Source organism: Calypte anna, chromosome 15, assembly GCF_003957555.1.
Source record: "Calypte anna isolate BGI_N300 chromosome 15, bCalAnn1_v1.p, whole genome shotgun sequence".
Lineage (NCBI taxonomy): Eukaryota > Metazoa > Chordata > Aves > Apodiformes > Trochilidae > Calypte > Calypte anna.
Window position 1 is genome coordinate 1,609,911 of NC_044261.1, and position 23,655 is coordinate 1,633,565.

Genomic DNA, 23,655 nt, shown 5'->3' on the forward strand with positions numbered 1-23,655 from the left:
CAGAAAAGTGTAGCAGTTTTAAATCCTGTGTCTCAGCTCAAAGCTACACAGTTTCTGCTTAGAAACAGAAACAGGCAGCTAAATTAAATTAAAAAATGCTTATCAGAGCCCTTTGCAGTGTTGCAGAACTTGTAGTATTGAGCAGCCAGTGATAATGTGTAATACCCTGTGTGAAGAATTCGAAGAATTTATTTTCAATCCTCCTCCAAACTGTAAGTTTCAGTGAAACATCAGGCGTGTTGGTTTATGACAGAATAATCAGGTTTGGGTACTGTCCCAGGAGACAAGTTTTATTTTTTTATGCTCTCAATCCATATGTAGCACCATTTACATTTTTTTATGGTGCCACTTAGCTCTTTACCATTCTTTGGAAATGGGGAAGCAGAGGGAGAAGTTCCAATTTGACAGCTCAGAGACTGCTGCAGTTATTTCCACGAGGAGTCAGTGCTTTGTGTTACAGTTCTGAGGGGTGATGTGAAGAACTGTTTGATGTCTGAGCACAACGCGGGGGGGGGATTTTCAGGACTAATTTTGCACTCTGATTTCAGAATGCTGGAAGAGAAAGAAGAGCCAGGGTTTCTCACGGGTTTGAAGATCCCTGCTCCCTGGGCTGCTGGAAAGACTGTAGAAACAGTTCATCCTGTCAGGGATAATTATAAATTTAAAGAAACTGTCCACATCCCAGGAGCCCGCTGTCTGTATCTCAGATTTGACAACAGATGTTCTTCACAGTATGACTATGATAAGGTAAGCAAGGGTCAATTTAGATATTTTTTTTCCTTTGGATATGTTTCCCCCAGCAACACTTCCCATTTTCATCTTTTCTGCCTCACAACTTTGGTGGCAGCTTATCTGCAGTGCTCAGAATAATGCAGGAGGGTTTTGTTGTTAGAGCTTCCTAGTGGGCACTGTCATGTCACAGTCTGCTTACTGCAAGGCTGTAAAGTACAGGGATGCAAAGAGGTTCCTTCTTGTGTGGCACGAGTGTGAGTAACTTATAAAAAGAATTCTTAAGTTTCATCTTCCCATCCTAAATGATGGGAAAGGTAAAAAAGACCTCATTGACATGAAGAGGCAGGACAGTGAAGATAAATGGTTCATGCTTAATTGCAAGTACTCTTGAAGAAATAATAAAAAATAATATCTACTTAATTCTTCTTGTGTATTGTTTTAGAACATAATACCCAGTGATTACTTCAATGTTTAAAGCCTATCAGTTATGAGGATCACTTGCTAAGAGGCTCTGTAATTAGGAAGTTTTCTCAAAAGCTGTCCCAAGTACTGGTTCTTAGGAGAAACACAGGTTACAGAGGTGTTGGTTTGGGAGGGAGTTGTTTTGGGTTTTTGCCCTCAGAAAGTAATTCCATATTTTTTTAAAGTTCACCCCGTGATGGCTCAGCTTGTCCAAGTGTGGCTGCCTTCTCATTTTGCTGTTTGAGAATAAGCTTTCCTTATTTCTCAGATTTTAATCCAGCTGCCTAGATTAAGCAGTTTGTTTAAAGTATGCAGAACTGGAAAAGTTCCTTTATTTATTCCCCTGATGATAACTGCCTGTTTACATGGATTAATATGAACAAGTATTTTCAATTTCAAGAACCCAACTAATAGCACTTACTTACTTTGCATAATCAGAGAGCTACTTGTGCTGCTTAATAATTGTTGCCATATGTTCTTCAACAAGTCCTGTGGTGCTCCTGTTGATTATTTAGAAGCATATTTAATACTAAGGTCACTCATTACTTATTAAACTCCTTCAGAAAACTTTGGGCCTTGAGTCAGTGACAAAATACCAAGTTTTCTGGGAGCAGGATCAGTCCATTTATCAGTAGAGGGGCAGTTCTGTCCTGCTGAGCTCAGGAGGAGGACTGGGAGTTAGGATTTCTCCCAGTTTCTGCTCCCAGTTCCTCTGCTGACTTTGTTTGTGACCCTGGGGGCAAGTAATTCAGTTTCCTCCCTGCCTCAGTTTCCCCATCTGTAAAATGGGGATAATAATACTTGCCTACTCACCTCACAGGGCTGTTGTGAGGAGTTGTTAATGTTGCTAAAGCGCTTTGAAAAGATAAAGCGCGGTGTCAGTGCTAAGTATTATTATTATTATTAGATTTTCTTGTTTTTCTCTTACAGTCTAACAGTGTATTTTATGTTTTGAAGTTGGTGATCTATGCTGGTCCTAACACAAACAGTAGGAAGGTTGCTGAGTATGGAGGCAATACACTGGGATATGGCAGCCGTAGTGTCTTAGGAACTGGTTGGCCGAAAGACTTAGTAAAGGTACAGTATTACAACAATATTTACCTAGAAAAAAAAAAAAATCCCCTTCAGAACCTGTGTCGAGTCCATTTTAACCCTTACAGCAATCAAGTCCAAGCTTTTAAGTGTATGGTTATCCTTGATCACTTAAGTGGGCTGTTTTGTCCTGGGGGAATAACCTTAAACTCCTCTGTGTCTTGTGTGTGATGCTTCGCTTTGAGCTTCTCTTGTTTTGTTGTCTTGCTGGAATTCATTCTGAGGATGTTTTGGTCCTGGAGGCACCACTGCTCTCAAAGTGTATCTTATCTTCCCAGGAGAAATTCTTGCAGGGTCTGTGCTTATTTTCTTAAGGTCCATGGGCATGACTGCATTTTGTTTAACAGTAACCCACAAATATCACAAATAGGAAACGTAGCAGCTTTCAGAATTTTGTGTGGTGTTTTAAAATTGCATTGAATGCTTTTTCAAATAAAACGAAGGCAGAAAAATCCCTCAAGCTTTTTGCATCTTCAGCTGTTCAATAATTTTGGAGTATGTTCTCTCAGCTTGTATGCAGAAGGATTTTTTTTTCCTCTGATATGTTTGTGCTGCTACATTATCACAGATCAAAATTGGACTGATATACACAACAAAAAAATAATTTCAAAAAGGAAGACAAGTAGTAATTAGCTGGAAAGCAATTTCAGACAAGCACTTTTTTGTTCACATTTAATGGAATTTATTTTTCAGGCCTAGATTTTGACAGTGCTCTTTTAGCAAACTCTTAATGTGTCAACATTCCTCTTGAAGAGCTTGTCTGTCTTCCCTCAGAAGGAGAACTATTGATTATTGCAGGGTTTCTTGCAGACAAATAATGAAAATGTTTTGATGAAAATCAAGGCCAAGTAACACAGACTGATAAAGTCTGCTTTTGATTCAACAATTACGTTGGGGTTTTTGTGTTACTGTGGGTAGCCAGCAGCAAAATTAAAATCAAATTTCCATTAAAAGATATCCTTACACAAAGGGAAGGCTCTTAAATCAGATTATAGAATCGGAGATAGGAATACTTAGATAACTCATTAATCCATAAAATCAGCCACTTTGATGAAAAGCCTGTTTGTTTGCCTTGGTTCTTAAACGTCTCTTTTTTTTGTTTGTTTTTCTTTTTCTCCTCTTCCCCCTCCAAATGTGAAGGTGGAGGGAGATACAGTCACCTTCTCCTTTGAAATGCGGAGTGGCCGTGAGCACAACACTCCAGACAAAGCCATGTGGGGCTTTGCCTGCACTGTTCGAGCACAGGTACTCACATGGCAGAGCCTCAGCTTCCCTTCCCCTTCTCTCTTACACACTGCAGATCCAATAGAAATGTTCCTCCAAGTTGGAAGCTAACATGGGAGATTTAAAAGAGTGATAGCTGCTGATTTTGGCAGTAAGAAATAGTTTTCTTGCAATGTAAAGGACAAGTTCCAGGTGTTTGGCTTCCCTGTGGTGTGATTTGTTGCATGCTGAGGGATTTATGAGGACAGTTGTCACCAAAGATGTCTCACCCAGCTCTTGTCATTGGTGCTGGGTTTGGCTGAAGTCGTTTCAGTACCTCTGGCTGCTTCTGGGTCAGGATTTCATTGGGGAGATGGGTCAAACACAAAGAAACTTGAATCCTGCTTCACTGGAAAGCTTAGGACTAGATCTGTGAGATGGCAGAAAACGACTGAACCAAGACCAGATTTACCTTTTCTTTTCTTTTTTGGTTCAGGAAAATAGTGTTTAAATCCTTTGTTTCCTGTCTCGAGTTGTTCTTATATATTGCTTTAAATATGCCCCTCTGTAAGAGACATATGAGATACCTGTAGATATCTTAGATAGGATTATATATAAACATCTGAAGTCTTCTATCTAGAAATATATTGGGGAAGGACTTCATGGTTGATTGATCAGTGTAACTTGTCACTGTTCCTACTCCAGGAGTCCTCAGAGGATGTGTCAGGAGGTTTGCCCTTCCTGGTTGACCTGGCACTTGGCCTTTCTGTGTTAGCTTGTTCCATGCTGCGAATTCTGTACAATGGACCTGAAATTACCAAAGATGAAGAAACCTGCCAAGAGCTCTTAAGATCAAAACTATTACAAAGGTAAAAAGAAAAAATAAATTAATTAATCTGAGTTCTCATGTGGATTTTTTTCTGAGGGCAGGTGACTCTCGTAGTTGTGCAAGTGTCTTGTGTTTTAAGCTGATGGTTTTGATAACTTTTCCTGCAGTTTGTTGTTAGTTTTGTGTTGCCTAAAACTAAGGGAGCATTCTGTAGAGTAGATGTTTTCTTTAGAGTCAGCAGAAGAGGATTTGGCTGTGCTTGGCAAAAGCCACTCTAAAAACATTGTCTGTCTTTGTAAGGTGTTGTTGACTGGTGTCTTTCTAAATAATGATGGATAGTGAGGGGGGAAAACCCCACAATTAAAGACCTCTGTTCATCTGTTTTTATTTATTTTTCCAGGTGCCAGTGGCAGGTGGAAGCTAATGGTGTAATATCTCCAGCCCTTACACCAAGTCCTTCTCCATTGCCTCTTACTATAGATGAAGACAGAGAATTTACATATCCTTCTGATGTGCTGGTGCCTCCAGTTGGTCACTATTTTGATCTGCCTAGGATTAGGCTGCCTCCAGGAATCATGATAAAACTCAGGGAAATTTCTGGACGTGCTCGGCCTCAGTTTAGACCCAGTATAAAGTAAGTGGTCACTGTTCCACTCTGGTTTGCTAACTTGACTTTTCTTGTTCTAAATGCTTGGTGACAAAGTAAGTGAGCTGAAAAAGCAGCAGTGAGGATGCAGCATGCCTGCTGTGTGTGACAGTGTGCATTTAATATTCTGTAAATATTTGTGTATTGTAGAGATGCAAAGCTTGTTTTGTTCTTGCTTAATCAGTTTGGCTTTCCCTCTCACCCTAGGGAGGTGATTCAGCCAGAAGTAATGGAGGAGATGGTAGTTTCATGTGTGATTAAACATTTGAATTTGGTTGATGCACTCCAGTCCCTGATAAATTTCCAGTATCAGGAAGAACATGCTGAAGAATATGATTTACTTTGTAAAATCATGGGAGAGACCTTTAAGAAGCTAAATGCCATGGAGAGACAATTGCAGGTAAATATAAAATTCCTTCAAAAAACAGTTGACTTTTTTGATGATAAAGCTGCATTAACAGCATTTTAGAAACATCAAAATGCAAAATGTACTCAGATTTCTTCTTTTAAGGTCTCTTCTTAAGATGAGCAACTGCAATAAGTGTCACTTTTGTCACTTTGTTAGAGTGTGGCTGAGCTGGAGCAGAAATGGCAGAATGAGGTGGATGATGCCATGCATGGGAAGCTGGAGAACAATGTCCCATTCTTCTATGATTATCACTTCAATGAGGTGAGCACTGGGGCTGCTCTGTGCTCATGTTTCATGCTGCTCTCTCAACACAACATTGATCCTTTTCCTTTGCTTTGTTTAGAGCAAGATGAAAGAGCTGGAACTTCTGTGTTCAATGAAAGAAGTTTCTTTTGATGGAAGTGATCTGGAGAATGTGGTCCTGGCATTGAGGTTAGTGGCTGGCTGTGCAGTGTGCCATTTAGGCAAGGTACTGAGAAGATGGGCAGTGTTGAGCAACTGTGGATTTTCAGTGGGTTCCAAAGGTAGGGATGTGAGCCTAAAGTACATAAATGCTTCTTGAAGTAGGCACTTGAATCTCGTTTTACCCTGTGACACTTCATGATGTGAAACAGAAGCTGGCATTATCTGTCTTTAAAGTATTTTAATTATAATTTCATTAAAGGCTGGCAGACCTCTAGAAAGAAAACAATCTTTTAGGGCAGGGACATTGAGATGAACTTCTAACCAGGGATGCACATAGTTGGAAATTTAATTATCCTGTCTGTCTAGCAATACCTGATTAAATTGTTAAAAACATTTGTACTAAATATATTAATATTAGCACCTACAGCTACAAGTACTTACTAACAAATCACTTGTTTATTTTTTATTTCTGCTTTCTACTTTGTTGGCATAGAGTAGATTGATGCTATTTCTCTTCTTTAAAATAACCATTCTCACAGTGACACTTTATTTCAGGAAGCATTAAAACATAATTGAGTTTTCTTCTTTTATTTTTTTCCTTCCTAATCTTAGGGAGAAGTTTTTTCAAGAGGTGAATTCACTGATACAGAAGACCTCTCATCCCCTAGCAAAAACAAAAACATTAGTTAAGAGCTTGATGAACAGAGCAGAGCTGCTATTGCATGTCACTATTGCAGCACAGTCTGGTATCACAAGGAGTATATCTGGTACCCCTGCAGAGACTCCAGGTATGCAGCTCATCCTTCCCCTGCCCCTTTGTGGTTTTTTTTTCCTAAAGATACAGCTTCTTTTCTGATTCTCTTCTTTTCCCTCTTTGACTTAAATGACAATAAGCCCTTTTCTTTTCAAATTATTTTACAACAGAAAGTTGATTTTTTTTTTTCTGATTGCCTTAATGATGGTAAGTTAAGGTCTGAGTAACAATATGTGGAATTTAAACTTTGATCTCCTGAATTCCTGGGAGAAAATGCTTAACCTAATCCAAACAAAACCAGCTGGAAACAATCCCTGCAGACAGGGAAGTCCTCAGAGCTGCAAGCTCTCGCTTAGACTGTGTCTTCCCCATTTTACGTTGTGGCTTTCACTGGAATGTCAACAGTGGCTTGTAAAAGTTGGTAAAGGACCTCCTAGCCCAGGAGTGATGTTCTCTCCTATTGTATAACTTTGCAGCCTGCAAATCAGCCTCAGAAACCAAAGTGATCTCCCACGCCGTGCGCCAGCCCGTCTTCCTTCGCAGCATGTCAGCGCCTTCCGACCTGGAAATGATCGGCAACGAGGACATTGAGTTTGCTCGGTCAACTCAGAGGTACACCAGGGTTTACTCCATGGAGCAATGTTACAACAATGCTGCCCGTGGTGGTAAAATCACCAGAAGCTTTGCAAGCAGAGCAGATTTTGGTTCATGTGAATTTAGGTGTGCTTATCCTGTGTTCTCCCAGGAGGCGCCATGTTACGAGCCATCGGAGCAGCTCCTTCACTCTTCTCCAGTCCTTGACCATTGAGGACAGCAGGGATAAACCCACCTACAGTGTCTTACTGGGGCAACTCTTTGCTTTTATTGGAACCAATCCTGACCAAGCGGTATGTCCTGTACTCAGTCATTTCTCTTCTCAAATTCAGACTGTCACAAAAGTCTGTGCACTTCACACCTCAGTGTCCGGGAGCCACGGCGGTAGTGGATCAAGGGTTGGACTTGATGATCTCAGAGGTGCTTTCCAACCCAAATAATTCTATGATTTTGGTATTAAAGAAGAGAGGAGGTGTCTTGCTTCTGTCTCATTAACCAATCCAACCCACCTCTCCTAGGTGTCCAGCAGCAGTTTTCTGCTGGCTGCTCAGACACGGTGGCGGCGAGGGAACACGAGGAAGCAAGCCCTGGTGCACATGAGGGAGCTGCTGACAGCAGCAGTGCGGGTCGGTGGGGTGACACATCTTGTGGGCCCTGTGACCATGGTGCTGCAGGGAGGACCAAGGTTTGTTTACTTCTCTGGAAAGAACTGAATGTTTCAACTCTCTGTAAACTGCACTGAACAAAGAAAGGAAAAACCGGGAGAAGGGATGAGCTGTGAGGGCTCATGTCTGCAGAACTAAGCTTGCAGCAAGCACTGTTGTTGGCCCTTGGAGGGTAAAAAGGCAGAAACTCCTAAGAAATGCTTTGTTTGGCAGTGGATGAACTTTCACTGAGGTGATGTGTTCACAGAGGTATACAGGGTGTCTTACTCTCCTGACTTCATTCTGAATTCATGTAAATTATTAGTGATACTAAGACTGTCATCTAAATTTGATAAAATATTCTGTATTTTGTAGACAATTTTCAATCCTTATTTGCATAAATCCTTATTTACATAAATAACACTTCATGTTAAAACATGAAGTTCATTAAAACATGAGGTGATTTGCAGTTCTGCTTCTCGGCCTTCCCTGCCTGATTCTTAACGTGTGCTGATTTGTCATTTTTCTAAAGCTGTATTTGGAAGTTTATTTCACCTTATTTATTTATTTTCCTTATTTAAAGCCTACCATTTCAAATATCTTCACTACCAATAGGATTGAAGAGCTCACATGTGGTGGGATGGTGGAACAAGTCCAGGAAGCTTTCGGAGAGACGATGACGTCCGTGGTCTCGCTGTGTGCTCGCTACCCCATTGCTTGTGCAAATAGTATTGGCCTCTTGTGCACTATACCTTACACGAGGTAGGAAAGTGTTTCTTTCAGTAAGGGGGGGTACCCAAAGTGTCCTTTTTAGGTTTTAGCATTGTAGTTTATAAACAGACTCCCTCTCCTCATGATATAGAATACCAGAACATCCTGATAAGTTTTCGGTGAAGGCAGAATTTTACCTGGGGAGGGCAACTGAGAGACAAAACCATCACTCTGCAAAGTGAAGTAATTAATTATGGAGTTACCAGCAAGTCCTGGATTTTCTTGGTGCCTCTTGTGAGTGACTGCAAAGTTACTTAAGTAAAATCTGAATTTCTCTTCTCACACAGGAGCGAAGAGAAGTGTTTGGTACGGAGTGGCCTGGTGCAGCTCATGGACAGGCTCTGCAGTCTGAGCAGCCAGACAGAATCCAGTTCCAATGAAAAACAGACCAAGAAACAGAAGGTGGCCACCATGGCTTGGGCTGCCTTCCAGGTGCTGGCCAATCGCTGTGTTGAATGGGAGAAAGAAGAAGGTAGGAACACTGAAACTCTGTTTCTGCTGTGGGCTTTCAGTTGTCTGGGTGTCTGAGAAGTGCTGTCAGTGTGTTTAAAGTAGAGCATTCTCTCACCACCACTTCAGTCCTGTTTGGATTCTTCAGAACACACAAGTGGATATTGAAATAGTTCATTTTCTTCATGTTGGGGTTTTGGGTTTTTTTTGGAGGGGTTGTTTGGTTTGGTTTTTGGTTTTTTTAATTCTAGCTCCTCATGTATTTATGTTGCAGATAATTCCAAGTCTGATACTTGGTTCTGCCTAGACATAACCACAGGACCTTGAGGCCCTGACTGGTCACTGTGGCATCTCTCCTGTGATAGGATTCATACATAAACTTACAGCCAAGTGGCTGTTGGCTGATGGGATGTAGATGTTGTTTCAGGTTTTGTTCTTAATTACAGACACATTTCATACACAAATGTTTTTCTGTAGCAAAACAGAAATATTTTTTACTTTTTTCACTTTGTGGGTAAGGAATTTGGAGATGTGTATGTTCATTTTTCTCAGTTCCAGTGGTGTATTCTTGCCTTGCTTTTCCAGGGGGTTCCACAGAAGCTGTTCACTCTGGGCTGGCTCGTCAGGTCTCCAGCCTTCTTACCAACCACCTTGCTCGAGCCACTGAGTGTTGTGGGAATCAAGCTGCAGGAAATGATGCACTCCAGGATGTCCTCAGTCTTCTTAATGACCTGTCAAGGTACCAGCCCTTTGTCTCTGGGATATTTTTTAATGTTTGAAAGCAGGTGGGGATCCCTTTGGGGTTTCTTGGTTTTTTGGGTGGTTTGTTTTGGATTTTTTTCAGTATTGAAGGTAAAAGAACATTGAAAACCATTCTGAAACTTGATTGTAAAGTGTCACTGAATCTTAGTGACTGTCAGGTTATGCAAGGTTTGTTGCAGACAAGTTTTTCTCAGATGCTGCAATTTTTTTAAAAAATGACATCTTGAAACAAGTTAATTTATTATTCACAGGAGGATCAATCTTTTTTTTTTTTCCCCCCAAGCAGCAGTTACCTATTTATTTCCCTTTTCAGGAGCCACATAGGTAAAGCAATCCTGAGCCAGCCAGCCTGTGTGTCCAAGCTCCTGTCCCTTCTCTTGGATCAACGTCCTTCTCCCAAGTTGGTGCTTATCATCCTCCAGCTGTGTCGTGCTGCTCTGCCTCTCATGAGTGTTGAGGACTGTGGAAATGTGGAATTGCCTCCCTGGAGTTACTCAGTTCCCTCTCTGAACAGTGAACAGGATGATCCCAGTGACCCAGCTTCTAAAATTGCCTCTCTGCTCTTGGCCAAGCTGGCAGATTATGTAGTACCAGGTACCAGCATCTTTCTGGTGTTCTGCTCCTTTGGGACATCACCAAGCAAGTCAGGTTTCTGCCAGGAGCTTTTTTTATTGACAGAAAGCTCAAGCAGGAAAAGTTACATGATATGTCAGTGTTGAAAGACTCAAGTATCTCTGTGACTTGAGTGTAGCCAGTCTCAGACTAAGGTGTCTCAGTCATGTTTTACATGCATCCCAGATATGTTAAATTTAGTTTCAAAGGTAAAAAATATATTGATGGAGCTCATGGTTGTGTATTCTTCTTTTTGTATTCTTCTTTTTGTTTTGGTTTTTTCTTTCTGCTTCAAGGATGCCAGACAGTTCTTTCTCCAACAGCCTCTGAGCCAGATACAGCTTTGGCAAAAGCCAGCCCTAAAAGTTCCATAAAAGGTGATAAAGATCCTGGAGAAGAAAGTGAGGCAGTAGATGGTAAACTTTCCATTTTTATTCATAAACGGGAAGACCAATCATCTCATGAAGTCCTTCAGCCATTGCTAAGGTAATCTTAGCTCCCTTAAGCTAAGGAATTAGCAACCAGCTTGGTCAGTTCCATTTATCTTCTTTTTTAAGTGCTACAGCTGTAGGAAAAATGCATCCTGGACATAATAGTAAATGGGAAAGCAAAATGTCCCAGTTTGTTGTGATTACTGGCAAAATAATAAGATAATGCAGAGATGGTTTATAGAGTTGATGTTTAGAATACTGTTGGATATCACTGTACTGAATTTGTGGTGAGGCAGCAGCAGAAAGAATCTTAATCCCAACACTTCCTGGGCCTGTTTTCCAGCAGGCTGTCCAGCACTGATGACAACAGCAGAGCTGAAACTGAGCACTTGTATTAAAGGATGAGGGGAAATGAAATAGGATGTTTTGGTTTTGGCTTGTTTACAAGCAACTAGCAAAGGAACATCAAAATGTCTTAATTAGTCTGAAAACAACCACATGAAAAATGAGCTACTTAAATGGTGCCCCATCAGAAAAAAATGGAACTGTTTTCTTATGGGATTACAGACCAAGCAGGACTAACAAATAGAACTATCAGAGCAAAATGGTCTTAAAAGCATTTGTATTTAATAATGCATGGGCTGGATAATAGTTTGCTATTACAGCTTCTTTAGCATTGTTAGTAGCCACCTGGATTTTGAGACCTTTGCCTGTCCAACAGCCAGTGTTAGCACCTCTTGTACAATTTGTCTCATCTTCCCCCACTCCAAGTTGGTTTTGAACCTTAAAAAGAAGGTAGAGATGTTGGGTGTTCTTAGGTGAAGAGTTAGCTCAGAGCCCTCTGCACTTGTTTTCAGTAAAAGCAAATTTTATTTGCTTCTTTTTGAGGGGGGAATGGTTAAATTGCTATGCAAAGATCTGGATTAAATTCCTGTTGTAAATTACAGTACAGTTGGGGATGTCCTTAACTATCAGGTGTTTCTGTTGCTGCAAGGATTGCTTTCAAACAATTTAAAGCCATGCCTAATATATTAAATTGGACTGTAGAGTTCAGCTGGTTTTTCCAACAATGAAAATCAAACTCCTGTGGGTTTTTTTCACTTTAATAGTAGCTCAGAAGGTCGCCCATTCCGATTGGGAACTGGAGCCAACATGGAGAAAGTGGTGAAAATGGATCGAGATATGACAAAAGTAAGAAAAGGAATAACTAAAGAATTATTCAGCCTCTTTTTTTTTTGTTTGTTGGGTTTTTTTGGGGTTTTTTTGCAGATGTTAAATCCCCTTTTTTAGATGCTGCTCATTTTACAGAACTGTTCAGAAAGATTATTGTATCTGCAATGTTAGCAGAATATTATTTATGTAAATATAGGGGTAAATTATGAAAGAATTTCAGCTAATGCTTCCTCCAACTGCTATAGGTCATGTTTAAGCCCATTTAGTATTCTCTTCCCTGAAATGTTTAGTGTACATATTTAAATTAAATTTTCATGTATATTTGCATACATGTTCTTGACTATTTGCACCAGAAATACTCACATGTGGAATTCTGATCAAAGAAGTGAAACTGTCCTGTTAAGCTAAGAATGGGATATTAAAAGCAATGAATCCTCACTGATCTCCCATCTCTTTGTAGATGAGGAAAAGCAACTGAAAGAGTTTATCTTATGACTGTGACTAATGCACACACAGGAGGATGTTTTGATGTGTTCTCAGTACTTTTAAGTATGCAGAGGGAGGAGAGAGAAATGCATCACATCCTGTGGCCAAAGACACCTCACATTTGCTTTGTCTTACGTGGAACTTTATTTTCAGAGTGGCTGCTGTGAAGTTATTACAGAAGAAGCTGCTGCAGCTCTCAGAAAAGCAACTAAATGGGCACAGTCTGGTCTAATAGTGAGTGTTGGGCCACCCATAGAAACTGTCAATCCAGAAACTACCAGTGGGTTGTCCACTGGGGACAAAAAGAAGACAGCACAAACATCTATTTGCAGAGAGAGGAATTCTGAGCTCGCCAGGTAGGCCACTTTGTCTCTGTAGTTAGAGTCCAGATTCTGCTTCTGTATACCAATATTTGTAGAGCTGGAGAAAATAATCTGAGTATTCATAAACTTCCCTTTTCTGTGTGTGTGCTGTGCATCATTGATTGCAGCTGATGCTCCTTTTCCTTCTCATGTTCTCAAATTAAGGGGCAAATTGCTTTTTTCTTCCAAACAGGACAGATCCTGTGAGGCCCTTCATTAGTGGCCATGTTGCAAACAGCATGGCAGCAGAGGTGATTGCTTTGCTCCACAGCTTGCTGATGGCACCAGAGTCAAATGCAGCTCAGATATGGACAACAACTGCTGAAAAAGTAAGCAGGCAGGAGATAAATATCAAATTCTACACCAAGCATGTCCTGAGTAATTAAGAGAACTTAATTATTAGCTGGGTGGTTGTTATTCTACCTTTGCTATTCAGTCCTCTTTGCCATGACCTTCGAGGGGCTGGAAAAGCACATTGCTTTTATGCTCCTCCTGGAGCACCTAATCTGTTGCTTAGGCTAAATCCTTGAGCCAAGGCTTTTGCTAAGATTATATATGTAACTCTGTGACTCAAAGTTATTAGGGAATGGAGCTGGCTTTGATGGCTTTCTCACACTTCAGAGAACTTGGCATATTCTGAGTTATGTAATTCTCTTCAAGAACAAAAATAATTCTTCTGAGACTGTGTGTGGGCTGGAGGCTTGGGGCATTGGGTTTTTTGTTTGAACTGTGCTTTGAAGTCATTCTCTGGCATTTCTGCTCCTTTCTTCAGGTTCTCTCTCGGGCTCTGATGTACATTCCACAACTTGGGAAATATGCAGAGAGTATTTTGGAGAATGGGAGCAGCAGTGGAAGGAAACTTGCTAAACTTCAAAGAATTGCTCGGCAGGCAGTAGCTGCCCTTTGTGCTCTGGGTGGCTTTAAGGAGACAATTAAAATAGGTTCTGAAGTGCAGGTAATTCAGTGCTGTTCACATTTCATACCTTAAGTGAGAATTGGTGCTTCTGACCATGTTTTGCCTGCAGTCTGCAGGTTGTGAAGCACTTCCAGTGACACCTGTGGAGACTGCTGTTCTGTTTCATGCCTCTTCCCTAAAATACTCAGCTCTGCTTGTGTCTTGAGTTGGTTTGGGGTGTTAAACTCTCAGTGTTTCTTGTCTGTAAAGCCTTGAATCTTACATGGACCTCCTTTGGTTGTAGGTTTTAGGTAAAGGAATAGCAGGAAGCATTGGAGTTGTGGCATCTATTAATGAACAAGAAGGTATAGCAACGGTCAAATTTCCACCTACCAGTATAGACAGTAGAAAGACCTCTCAAGCATCTGACACATTAACTATTCCATTATCTAGGCTCTCTGTTCCAAGATCTGAGGTACGGGAGTTTTAAGAATCCAATTTTTAAATATAATACCAATTATTTATATTTTTTTTTGGTCACGCTATACTGGCAATTAATCTACAGCATTTAAAAAGTGTTTCATCTTTGATTAAATATTATTTGTAAAGTTTACTTCATTATTTTAAACATATCTTAACTATATATTTAAGTTCTCACTCAAGTAACATGAGTATTCATCTTTTAGTGCTTAAAGTTGTTCCATTGTGTATTGTGTTGGGTTTTGTTTCTTTGTTTTTCACTTTTCTTTCTGTTTTTTAAATTTTTTTGACTGACGTTTGGTGCTGGTTTTGTGAATGGTACAAAATGAGAATTAACTCCAGGTAATAAAACACCCTCATTTCTTAGAAACTAACTACTTGAATTTAACTTTTTACCGTGCCCCCCCACCATCAGGCATTGCCTCTTCATAAACTGTCCATTACTGAGAAGGTAGTACAGGCAGTCCAGTCCATGTTGCTTCCTCAGGAGGGAAGTCTATCTATTCACACCTCACTTCCTGCAACAGGAGATGGCTCAACTCCAGTAATGGCAGTGGTCCGACTTCTTGCTGAAATCAGAACCAGGTGAGTCCTTGGGTTTTGTGCAGCACCCCTGGGTGTCTTCATACCATACACAGATGGTCTAGAAAATTGTATGGGTTCTTCTTTTCTTCCTCTGTTGGTACTGATGTGTGGTGCAAAAATGCTTGTTTGCTTCCTGAATGGCACATCAAGTCTGGGTGTTGCTAAAATCAGCACCAAAAATCAAGTTTCCCCTGTAGCAGTGGCAGTGTGCTGAGCAAATGCTGCATAAGTGGGGTAAACTGTCAGTGTGGAAGCTCCAGTGGGTAGCTGGGCAGCAGACAAAGACATGGAGCAGTCAGCCTGCTGTCTTGTAAACCACTCTTGACTTCAATACATGTAAAGACAAGGTTGAATTCAGTGTATGCTTCTGTAATGTTTTAAACCTTTTATTTTTCTGTTAAGAGCATGCCTGGTGATGGCTCAGCTGTTGGAAGACAGCTCATTCTGTGAAGAATTCATTCAACAATGCCCAGCTGCTGTGGAGGTTCTGAATTTGGTAGCACAGGAGTGCAGCCCTGGTAGGTGTTCAGCATGTTCTGTTTTATTTGGTTCAGAGACATAACAGCTTTTTTTATCAGTTCAGGGTTTTATTCTCCAGCTACTTAGAGTTTACCATAGCTAGCACAGTACAATCTGTTTTGTCACAGCTGCAGAGCTGTTTAGCATAAGAGTAGCTAATCATCAGATTGAATTGTTTAAACATTAGTCCTAAAGTTTAGGTCTGAACATGATTCTGCGTGCAAGTCCTGGGACAAGGTCTCTACTACTCTGAACCCCCTCCACTTTTTGTGCTTAACCTACTCTGTATTCCTTGATATTATCATTTATATCTTTTCTTTCTATGACCTTTCTGCTGTTTTGTTTTGTTTTTACAATGCTTTCTTATATTCCTTATCATTGAGCCCAGCAGAAGGCTTAGATTAAGGGCAAGTTTTAGGAATATGTCAGAGCCTTTCAGTGGAGACAAAGCTGCTGAAGTGAAGGGTGTTGGGGTAGAGACCCAGAGGACATCAGTGTGATCTCCTGTGTGAAAGGGAACATAGTGACTTTTTGACATGAAGCATAAACTCTTTTGACTTCCTGCTTTTACTGGGTCATAAACTTGCTCACTAAAATGAACTCTAAATCTTAATTAGCATAATGATGTCTTTGTTTAACTAAATATAAATTAAACATGAAGAAAAGGATTGCTTGTATACATTAGAGTTTGTCTTTCATTGTGTCGGTTTAGGTAAGTGAGGCTCTTTGATTAGATCTCTTCAGAATGCAAATGTCATGTTTGTTTTTATTTACTGGTAATAAGATTGGACTCAAGTAATTAGATTTGCCTGGACCCTCATGGCTTGGCTTCCTTGTTGTTACAGGGGAGAGGCTCCTTGTTGTAGAAATGCAGTGTGAAAGGTTACGGATGTTGTATCGTGACTGTGCTCGACCTCCTCCTCCTCCTCTGCAAGCAGACAGAAGACAGGTGAGCACAGAACAGAGCTCAGAACTCTTCTGCACAGAGCTCAGAGCACAGAACAGAGCTGACTCTTCTGCCCCTTGCAAGTGAAGCCAGACACTGAGTGCAGAGGCTCTGCCTGTGGTGTTGGAGCCAAACTGGTTGGATTCTTATTTAAACATTTCATTTACTGTGAATTTCTGTAATGGGGTGTGCTTTGTTGTGGTTGCAGTTATGGTAGCTGCATGTGCACTTCATGAGACACCATTTGATTTCAGGAGATGGTTTCAATGGTAGAATAAAATGCTCTGTTCCTCTTTGTAGCCCAAAGAAATCACTTGGAGCCCATCAAGAGTATTTCCCCCTGTGCGAGCTTGCATGTTCTCATCACACCTCACAGCTGTGACCTTTTTGGCTGATCCTAGTGCAGGTGGGGGACTTCCCCGGGGCACATTTATCTATGCCACTTCCCCAGTTCCAGTACAGGTAAGAACTCACAGCTCTACAACAGTTCATGTCATTTAATATTCCAATCCTGCCTAAAAATCAAGTTTTTCTATTTTACCTGTGCTTTGTAAGTAATTTTGTTGTTACTATTTTTATTCCTAGGCACCATCATTCTACTGGGAAATTGAAATAGTTTCCTATGGAGATACAGATGATGACACAGGACCAATAGTTTCGTTTGGGTTTGCTACAGAAGCTGAGAAACGGGATGGTGCTTGGACAAACCCAGTGGGCACCTGTCTTTTCCACAAGTATGTTGGGGAGATGCACCTCAAAAATCAGGGTCTTGCTCAGTAGCTTTGGAGGCTCCTTAGGGAGGATTGTTGTGAGCACATTGCACAAGGCAACACAGTGGTTTTTATTGACATGTTAAAATAATGACTTGGAATATCTCCTTATCATGATAAGGAGAGTTGAGTTGCCTTTGACAGTACCACAGCTACTTAGCCAGTTGTAATCCTTATGTTGTTTCAGTGCTCTTTTTAATTTCTTTCTTGTGTTACTTCCCAGCAATGGGCGAGCAGTGCATTATAATGGCTCCAGCTTGCTCCAGTGGAAGAGTGTTAGACTGGATGTGACTCTGTCTCCTGGTATGTAAGAGTCCAGCTGCCTTGTTTGTCTGGTAAATCAGAAGCTTCCCTTACATTTCAAGGGATGCAGTAAAAGAGAAAACAGATTAAACCCTTGTTCTTTTGATGACTGTTTTTCTACAGGTGATGTAGCAGGAATTGGATGGGAAAGAACAGAAGGAACTCCCCCCCCTCCAGGGCAGCCAGCTAAAGGCAGAGTTTATTTTACATACTGTGGGCAGCGACTTGGCCCCTATCTAGAAGATGTCTCTGGGGGGATGTGGCCAGTTGTCCACATCCAGAAAAAGGTAAGTTTTAAACAGGAGTATGTTGCTTGATAAGTCTTGTTTCAGAAATATGAAAACCATAACATAACTAAGTATCTGTTACAAAGTAAAGTCATGGTTTTGTAACCTGTATTTCAAATCCATGACTCTTCTCAGGCACTTCCCACATTTTTCTGCCCGTTAGGACACTAATGTGCAACTGGATGAGCTGGCATTATTCTGTGCTGGTAGCCCTCCTGTTAATATTCCTTCCCAGCAGTGACCTTGCTTCAAAGGGTGTTAGCTAAACATGCTGTATCTTGAAGCTAGAAAAAAAACAAGTTCAAAGTTTGTGTTTAGAAGCTGAAATCTTTCCCTGCTGCACCCAGTTTTACAGCTCAGCCAGGCTGGGCAGAGCAGACAGCGTGGAGATGCCATCAGCTTATCCCTTTGGCTGAGTTGGGTTGTTTGTTTTTTTTTTAAAAAAGAAGAAGGATCAAAACAATCCCCAGCTCATCTGAATGCTTTTATGTGCATCTTCTTTCAGAACACAAAGGTCCGTGCCAACTTTGGATCTCGGCAGTTTGCCTATGCTGAGGGACAGGCTCACAGGAATGCTGCTGATCTCTGCATCGACCTCGCTGAGGAAATAAGTGCCAACTTTGAAGCTTTGCCTTTTGCTATGGCTTCTGATAGTGATAATGATGCTGGCACCAGCATAGCTTCTGATCCAGGCACCCACGGGCCTCCTTGTAGAATTGCTGCTGTTGCTACTGCTCAACAACGTAAAGTGATGATTAACATTTTATCTTTTGTTTCTTAAAATCTCGTTCATGAAAAATTGCAATCAATTAAATGGGATTTAAGCAGTCTTTAGGTACTGCCTGTTTCAGGTCAAGCAGGACATGAAGCATTGTCAAATGTGTGCTTATTAAAAACCCTCTTTACTTTGGTCTTTCCATATAAGTTATTCTCAGTTAATGCACAAAGATATTGTGCACAAGTTACTCTCAGTTAATGCAGCTACAATGAGAAATGATCTTACAACAAGATGTTACAGCTGATGGAATCAGCTAATTGGTGACTCTGACAGGGTGCATTACATTGCCACAGACTGACTGGAGCACAGTCTATCACAGAAAACTTCCTGAAGTATTTTTGCACACTTTGTAGTGCATTATGATCTCATTGTCTCCATCTGTGTTCTGCAGAATACGACAGTGACACGTCTTGCCACTATAAAATGGAGCTAAGCTATGAGAACTTCATCACCTCAGGCCCTGATCCTCACCCCCCTCCTATTGCAGATGATGAAAGTGATGATGATGATGATGATGACATTCCCCGGGTGAGGAGCAGGACAATGTTTTTCCTTGTTTCCTTAAAGAAAACTTAGCTGTGGTTAACTTCTCTTGCTTCTTGGTTCTGAAAAAGCTTTGTCTTTGTAGGAGGATCATTATGCCCTGTTGGTCAAAGCCTGGGAAACTAAAGTTTTCCCTACAATTAGAAGAAGATTCCGTAATGAGGCTGAGAGGAAGTCTGGGCTGGATCAGATTAAAGGAGCTTTGCAGTTAGGTATGGCTGTGCTTTATTTCCAGGCACTAAGTGTGAAAACAACACTTGTGTTTCTCTTGTGATTTACTGTTTTAGGGGCTGGAAAACTTAAATTAAAAAAAAAAAAATCACTTGCTCTTTCTGTCAAGTGCTTAAAATTTCATTTGAGGTCCTGATTTTGCTTTAATGCTTTAAGTTAGACTACTTAAATGGGGAAATTACTTAAGAAATAGTGGCAGAATTTGTTGTGCTGTTATGATGTGGATACAGAAAGAGCTTAAAATACTTTGGGAAGAAATTATCCACGTGCATTTTCTGTCTGTGGCTATATCAAGGCAAAACTTTTGAGGAACATTTGAATAAGGGAGGATTTGTAAATGAATCCAGTCCTGTATTCAGACAGCCTGTTTGTGGGAAGGTCACAGGAAGAAGAATTCTGAGCATAAAAGGATCTCCAGGAAAATTCCACTCCCTGCCTATCAGCCTGACTGAAAGAATGTTTAAGTAATTAGTGAACTCGTCTGCTTATGATGTTAACGAGGTTAAGAACTTGATTTCAAGTGACCAGAGGATGTAACCAGCACTCCCTTCTGTCTAACAGGAATGGTTGATATAGCAAGACAAACTGTAGAATTCCTCTATGAGGAAAATGGTGGCATCCCAAGAGACCTCTACCTTCCTACTATTGAGGACATCAAAGATGAAGCAAATAAATTTACAATTGATAAAGTACGAAAAGGTAAGGTCAGCAAAAAGTATCTTGAGGGGAAGAGAAAAGCTAAAGGGCTCTGGTGCTGGGGATCTACTGCACAGATTGTCAGTCTGAGGAAAGTGCTGTACCCTATACATTGCTTTGTCCCTCTCTGCCCAGGTCTGACAGTGGTGACTCGTTCTCCTGACAGTAACAATGTCACCAGCAGTGCTGTTGGAACAGCTTTACCCAAGTTTGCCATCCGTGGGATGCTGAAGACATTTGGTCTTCATGGGGTTGTTCTGGATGTTGATTCAGTGAGTAAAGATACACTGGGAGGGATTTACTGTATCAGCAAGGAAATGGGATTAAATACTTAGAATGCTGATTTTGGTGCTCTTGTTGAAGGAAAAAAGTATTTTCATGTCTGTGTTTACTGACAGTGTTGGTTTTGGCTCTCCAGGTAAATGAACTGGTACAAGTAGAGACATATCTCAGGAGTGAAGGTGTTCTGGTAAGATACTGGTATCCCATTGACATGCTGGAAAGGCCACCAGCTGGCTACAGGAGGACTGCAACAAATGGATTGGTTACCCTGGATAATACCAATATCCAAATTCACAGGTAAGAAAAAAAGAAAGGTGGTTGGATGGCAGGTGGATTATCTGAGTTGGTCTGTAGCATTTCCTGTCCTGCATTTATGTACTGCTACCTTGGTTTGAGTAGTAGGAAACTTCTGAATCTCACTGTGGTGGTTGGGCTGGCTGACAAAGATCCATTGGATGTTCATGTTTTAATGGGCAGTGGGATTTTGATTTGTAATGAGGGAAATTTTTTATAGTTGTCATTTTGGAAGGATTTAACTTAGTCATCTGAAAGGGCTTTTGTATTTACACACACTGGTCTAACAGGTACCTTCCTTGAAGCCCAGGTTTCTTGTCAGTTGCACTCCAAATGCTCAAAAGCTCTCAGCTGACTTTTGGAGAGTTGGCTTCTAAGCCAGGTGCCTTAACTTGGTACCAGAATACAATAGGCTGAGTGCTGTCTCATTCACTTAAGATTTGTCTCCAACACAAGCTTTTGGATAAGAATAATCATAAATGTTTGGAGTTGGGGGCAGATTGCTGGACATGGGTTACTGTAAGTGTGGTGAAGCACTTTGATGGTTTGCTGCCTGTGTTTTCCAGGGAGCTTTTGAGAAGTGAAGCTGCCCTGGCCAAGCTCTACTGCCGCATGGCTCTCCTCAATATTTTTGCCCCCAAATCCCCACACATGTTCACTCGTCTGTTTCATATTCCTGCTATCCGGGACATCACTCTGGAGCACCTGCAGTTGCTCTCCAACCAACTCCTTGCACCACCTCTTCCTGGTAAACACTGATTTTTATCACAGTTCTTTGTTTTGGTAGAATAGTTCTCGGGGGGGCAAAAAAAAAAATAAAATAAATTGAATGAGTTTGGCACTTGGTGGTTAATAATGGTGGTAGTTGAAATATTGTCTGAGTGGACTCCTGACCATAGAGATAGGGTACTGAACTTAACTTTTTGTTAATGATCTAATTAAATGTCTTCCAGGCAGTTTAATGTCCTTTCTAAGATTCCCTTTGGTTTGCTTCTGTCCCGTTGTCATCAGTGACAATCTGTCCATGGAGGGGAGGGGAGTATCCAGATGGGATGTGTGAGAAATTGAGAATGTTTGAATCCAGGGTAGTAAAACTCATTGCCAGTTGGGGGTCTCAGTTCTCAAAATTCAACTCTTCTTCATTTCACGAAGTGGTTTGTCCTTTTCCTACTGGAATCACAGATCTGATTAGAGAATGTATGTGCTGAATCATGGAAAAGAATCTTTGGCTAATTCAAGTGAGTGTTAACAAAGACAATTATTGTGACAAAGCTATTCTGCATGCAAAGAAATGTGTGTAACGTGGCTGGAGCATAGGGAGGAAGTAGGAAGTGCTAAACATAGGCTCTTAATAACTGAAAATAATTAATTACCATTGGAAAGAGTCCTGTTGCCTCCTCCAGTTACTTTGAAACTTGGCCACCTCTAACAGCCGTTGCATTGTAAAACATCCTCTTGCAGAGTACAGCACTACTTTGCATGGCTTTCAGAATAAATTTACAAGCTTTTCTTTAATTTAAATGATGTCTAATTCAAGTCCTGCTAATACACAGTTTCCAAGCTGGCATTTTGATGAACTGCCCGCTCCTTTGTGCTCTCCACTTTTTGTCTTTTTGACTTCCCCCCATTAGCTCTGCAATGACACTGATGAGACATTGGGGCTTGTCACCCACTTGGGGCCACCCAAAAGTTATCTTTTTGTATGGGGAGAACAGATAAAGCTGCTTTTGCCTGATTTAGAAAAGAGTGGGGAAGTTTCAGGTCACTTCTGATGGTAACTTCTGCAGTAAATGGAACCATGATGGGACAAAGCCAGGCAGCTGAGCACCCACAGCTCTGGGTGTGCCTGGCAGGATTCAGAGGGCATTTACAGACCCATCCCACCTGCACCCAACAGCCCAGGGCTGGGCTTGGGGGCATCCTTGCCACTGCTGCCCTTTAGGAAGAGTTTGCACTTGCTCAGGAGTGAAAACAGAGGCTTGTAACCTTCCAAGGGTTTTAAGACTTCTCTCCACTGTCTGCTTCACAGGTTCCATAAACACACTGAAGTGATCTCCAAAACTGTCATCTCTTACTTGTTATTACAGATGGAACAATCAGTTCCAGTTCTATTCTCCTGGCCCAGTCCCTGCAGCACTGTGTCCATTCCCAGAACTGTGCTGCCACAGACCTCTTCTACCAGGGCAATTCCCAAGCCATCAGGGAGTGGCTCACTGTGGCCATCACTAGGACACTGCACCAGGGAGAGGAGAGTCTGTTGGACCTCACTAAACAGATCTGCTCCTTTTTGCAGGTAGAGTATTTATAGAGATGTTTTATGAGCAGTGTTGGTTTTCTTTCTCAGGAGCCCTTGTTTTCTGTGTGATTCTAACTGCTATGATCCCTTCCCTCTCACTGAAAGTGTTTCTCTGCATGGATCAGATTCCTGTTTGATAATATTGGGCATGCTGGAAACAGCAGCAATAGAAATAGTCTGGATGATACTAAAATGAAGTGGCCTCCCACTGTGTTGTTATCCACAAAACTGTATTTTATGTGAAAAATAGCAGAGGGAGGTTGTTTGCTGCTGTTTGGGAGCTTTCATGATGAACTGTTGTCTTACAGACTGCACCAGAACAGTTTCCTGCTGAGGAATTCCCAATTTCAGAATCCAAAGTCAATATGGATGTGAATTTTCCTGGGGCTGCATTTGTGATTGTGTCCTGCAAGGAGAGTCAGTCTGGATTCCGTAAGGAGTAAGTGACTGAGAGGCCAAGAGTGGCAAAGATGAAGGATGTGCTGCTGAGCCCCAGGGCTCACAGTGTGTAGCTGCTAATTTTATTTTTCTAGAGGTTTTTGGTTTTTTTTTTTTTTTCAGAGGCTCATTTTCTGGGTGTGGGGATAAACACTGCAAAGTGTTTTGTCTTATTTTTTGTGACTGGGATCTTTAGGAGCTAGTTTAACCAAACTGTTCTTGCTCTTTCCTTAGCTCATCCCTGTATAAAGCTCCCTGGGCTCGTGTGCTTGTCTATGGGCTGGGGCACAAGGTGAAAAGGAATGGTCAGCTGAACCTCATTGAAGCTGTGTGCTACCCTCGAGATGCCTCCCCAACCAACACAGGCCTCACACCTCCCCCAACAACCAATCAGTACCCTTCTGTCATCACCCCCACAGACAAAGTCCACATCAAACTAGGTAAAAAGAAATAAATGAATCTCTTTAACTTCTTCTCAGGAGTTAGACAAGCATC

At 41.3% G+C, this 23,655-nt stretch overlaps 1 protein-coding gene across 6 annotated transcripts in view; it reads left to right on the forward strand.

Moving 5' to 3' along the window:
• HECTD4 (HECT domain E3 ubiquitin protein ligase 4) overlaps positions 1–23,655 on the forward strand; it is a 69,565-nt gene that overhangs the window by 28,889 nt on the left and 17,021 nt on the right. For 3 of the 6 annotated variants that reach the window (XM_030460749.1, XM_030460751.1, XM_030460754.1), the window contains 39 exons: positions 549–747; positions 2,125–2,271; positions 3,427–3,531; positions 4,195–4,358; positions 4,719–4,952; positions 5,172–5,364; positions 5,530–5,634; positions 5,717–5,805; positions 6,391–6,566; positions 7,009–7,144; positions 7,278–7,419; positions 7,645–7,811; positions 8,386–8,532; positions 8,829–9,013; positions 9,577–9,730; positions 10,067–10,347; positions 10,662–10,851; positions 11,906–11,987; positions 12,609–12,811; positions 13,011–13,146; positions 13,590–13,772; positions 14,017–14,187; positions 14,608–14,777; positions 15,180–15,295; positions 16,142–16,245; positions 16,543–16,704; positions 16,828–16,976; positions 17,236–17,315; positions 17,439–17,602; positions 18,108–18,345; positions 18,772–18,908; positions 19,009–19,135; positions 19,716–19,853; positions 19,986–20,122; positions 20,269–20,429; positions 20,993–21,174; positions 22,514–22,719; positions 23,031–23,161; positions 23,395–23,600. In XM_030460749.1, coding sequence (XP_030316609.1) covers positions 549–747; positions 2,125–2,271; positions 3,427–3,531; positions 4,195–4,358; positions 4,719–4,952; positions 5,172–5,364; positions 5,530–5,634; positions 5,717–5,805; positions 6,391–6,566; positions 7,009–7,144; positions 7,278–7,419; positions 7,645–7,811; positions 8,386–8,532; positions 8,829–9,013; positions 9,577–9,730; positions 10,067–10,347; positions 10,662–10,851; positions 11,906–11,987; positions 12,609–12,811; positions 13,011–13,146; positions 13,590–13,772; positions 14,017–14,187; positions 14,608–14,777; positions 15,180–15,295; positions 16,142–16,245; positions 16,543–16,704; positions 16,828–16,976; positions 17,236–17,315; positions 17,439–17,602; positions 18,108–18,345; positions 18,772–18,908; positions 19,009–19,135; positions 19,716–19,853; positions 19,986–20,122; positions 20,269–20,429; positions 20,993–21,174; positions 22,514–22,719; positions 23,031–23,161; positions 23,395–23,600 — 6,197 coding nt within the window. The remainder of the gene's footprint in view (positions 1–548; positions 748–2,124; positions 2,272–3,426; positions 3,532–4,194; positions 4,359–4,718; positions 4,953–5,171; positions 5,365–5,529; positions 5,635–5,716; positions 5,806–6,390; positions 6,567–7,008; positions 7,145–7,277; positions 7,420–7,644; positions 7,812–8,385; positions 8,533–8,828; positions 9,014–9,576; positions 9,731–10,066; positions 10,348–10,661; positions 10,852–11,905; positions 11,988–12,608; positions 12,812–13,010; positions 13,147–13,589; positions 13,773–14,016; positions 14,188–14,607; positions 14,778–15,179; positions 15,296–16,141; positions 16,246–16,542; positions 16,705–16,827; positions 16,977–17,235; positions 17,316–17,438; positions 17,603–18,107; positions 18,346–18,771; positions 18,909–19,008; positions 19,136–19,715; positions 19,854–19,985; positions 20,123–20,268; positions 20,430–20,992; positions 21,175–22,513; positions 22,720–23,030; positions 23,162–23,394; positions 23,601–23,655) is intronic. The other 3 variants (XM_030460752.1, XM_030460753.1, XM_030460750.1) reach the window with 2 other exon arrangements.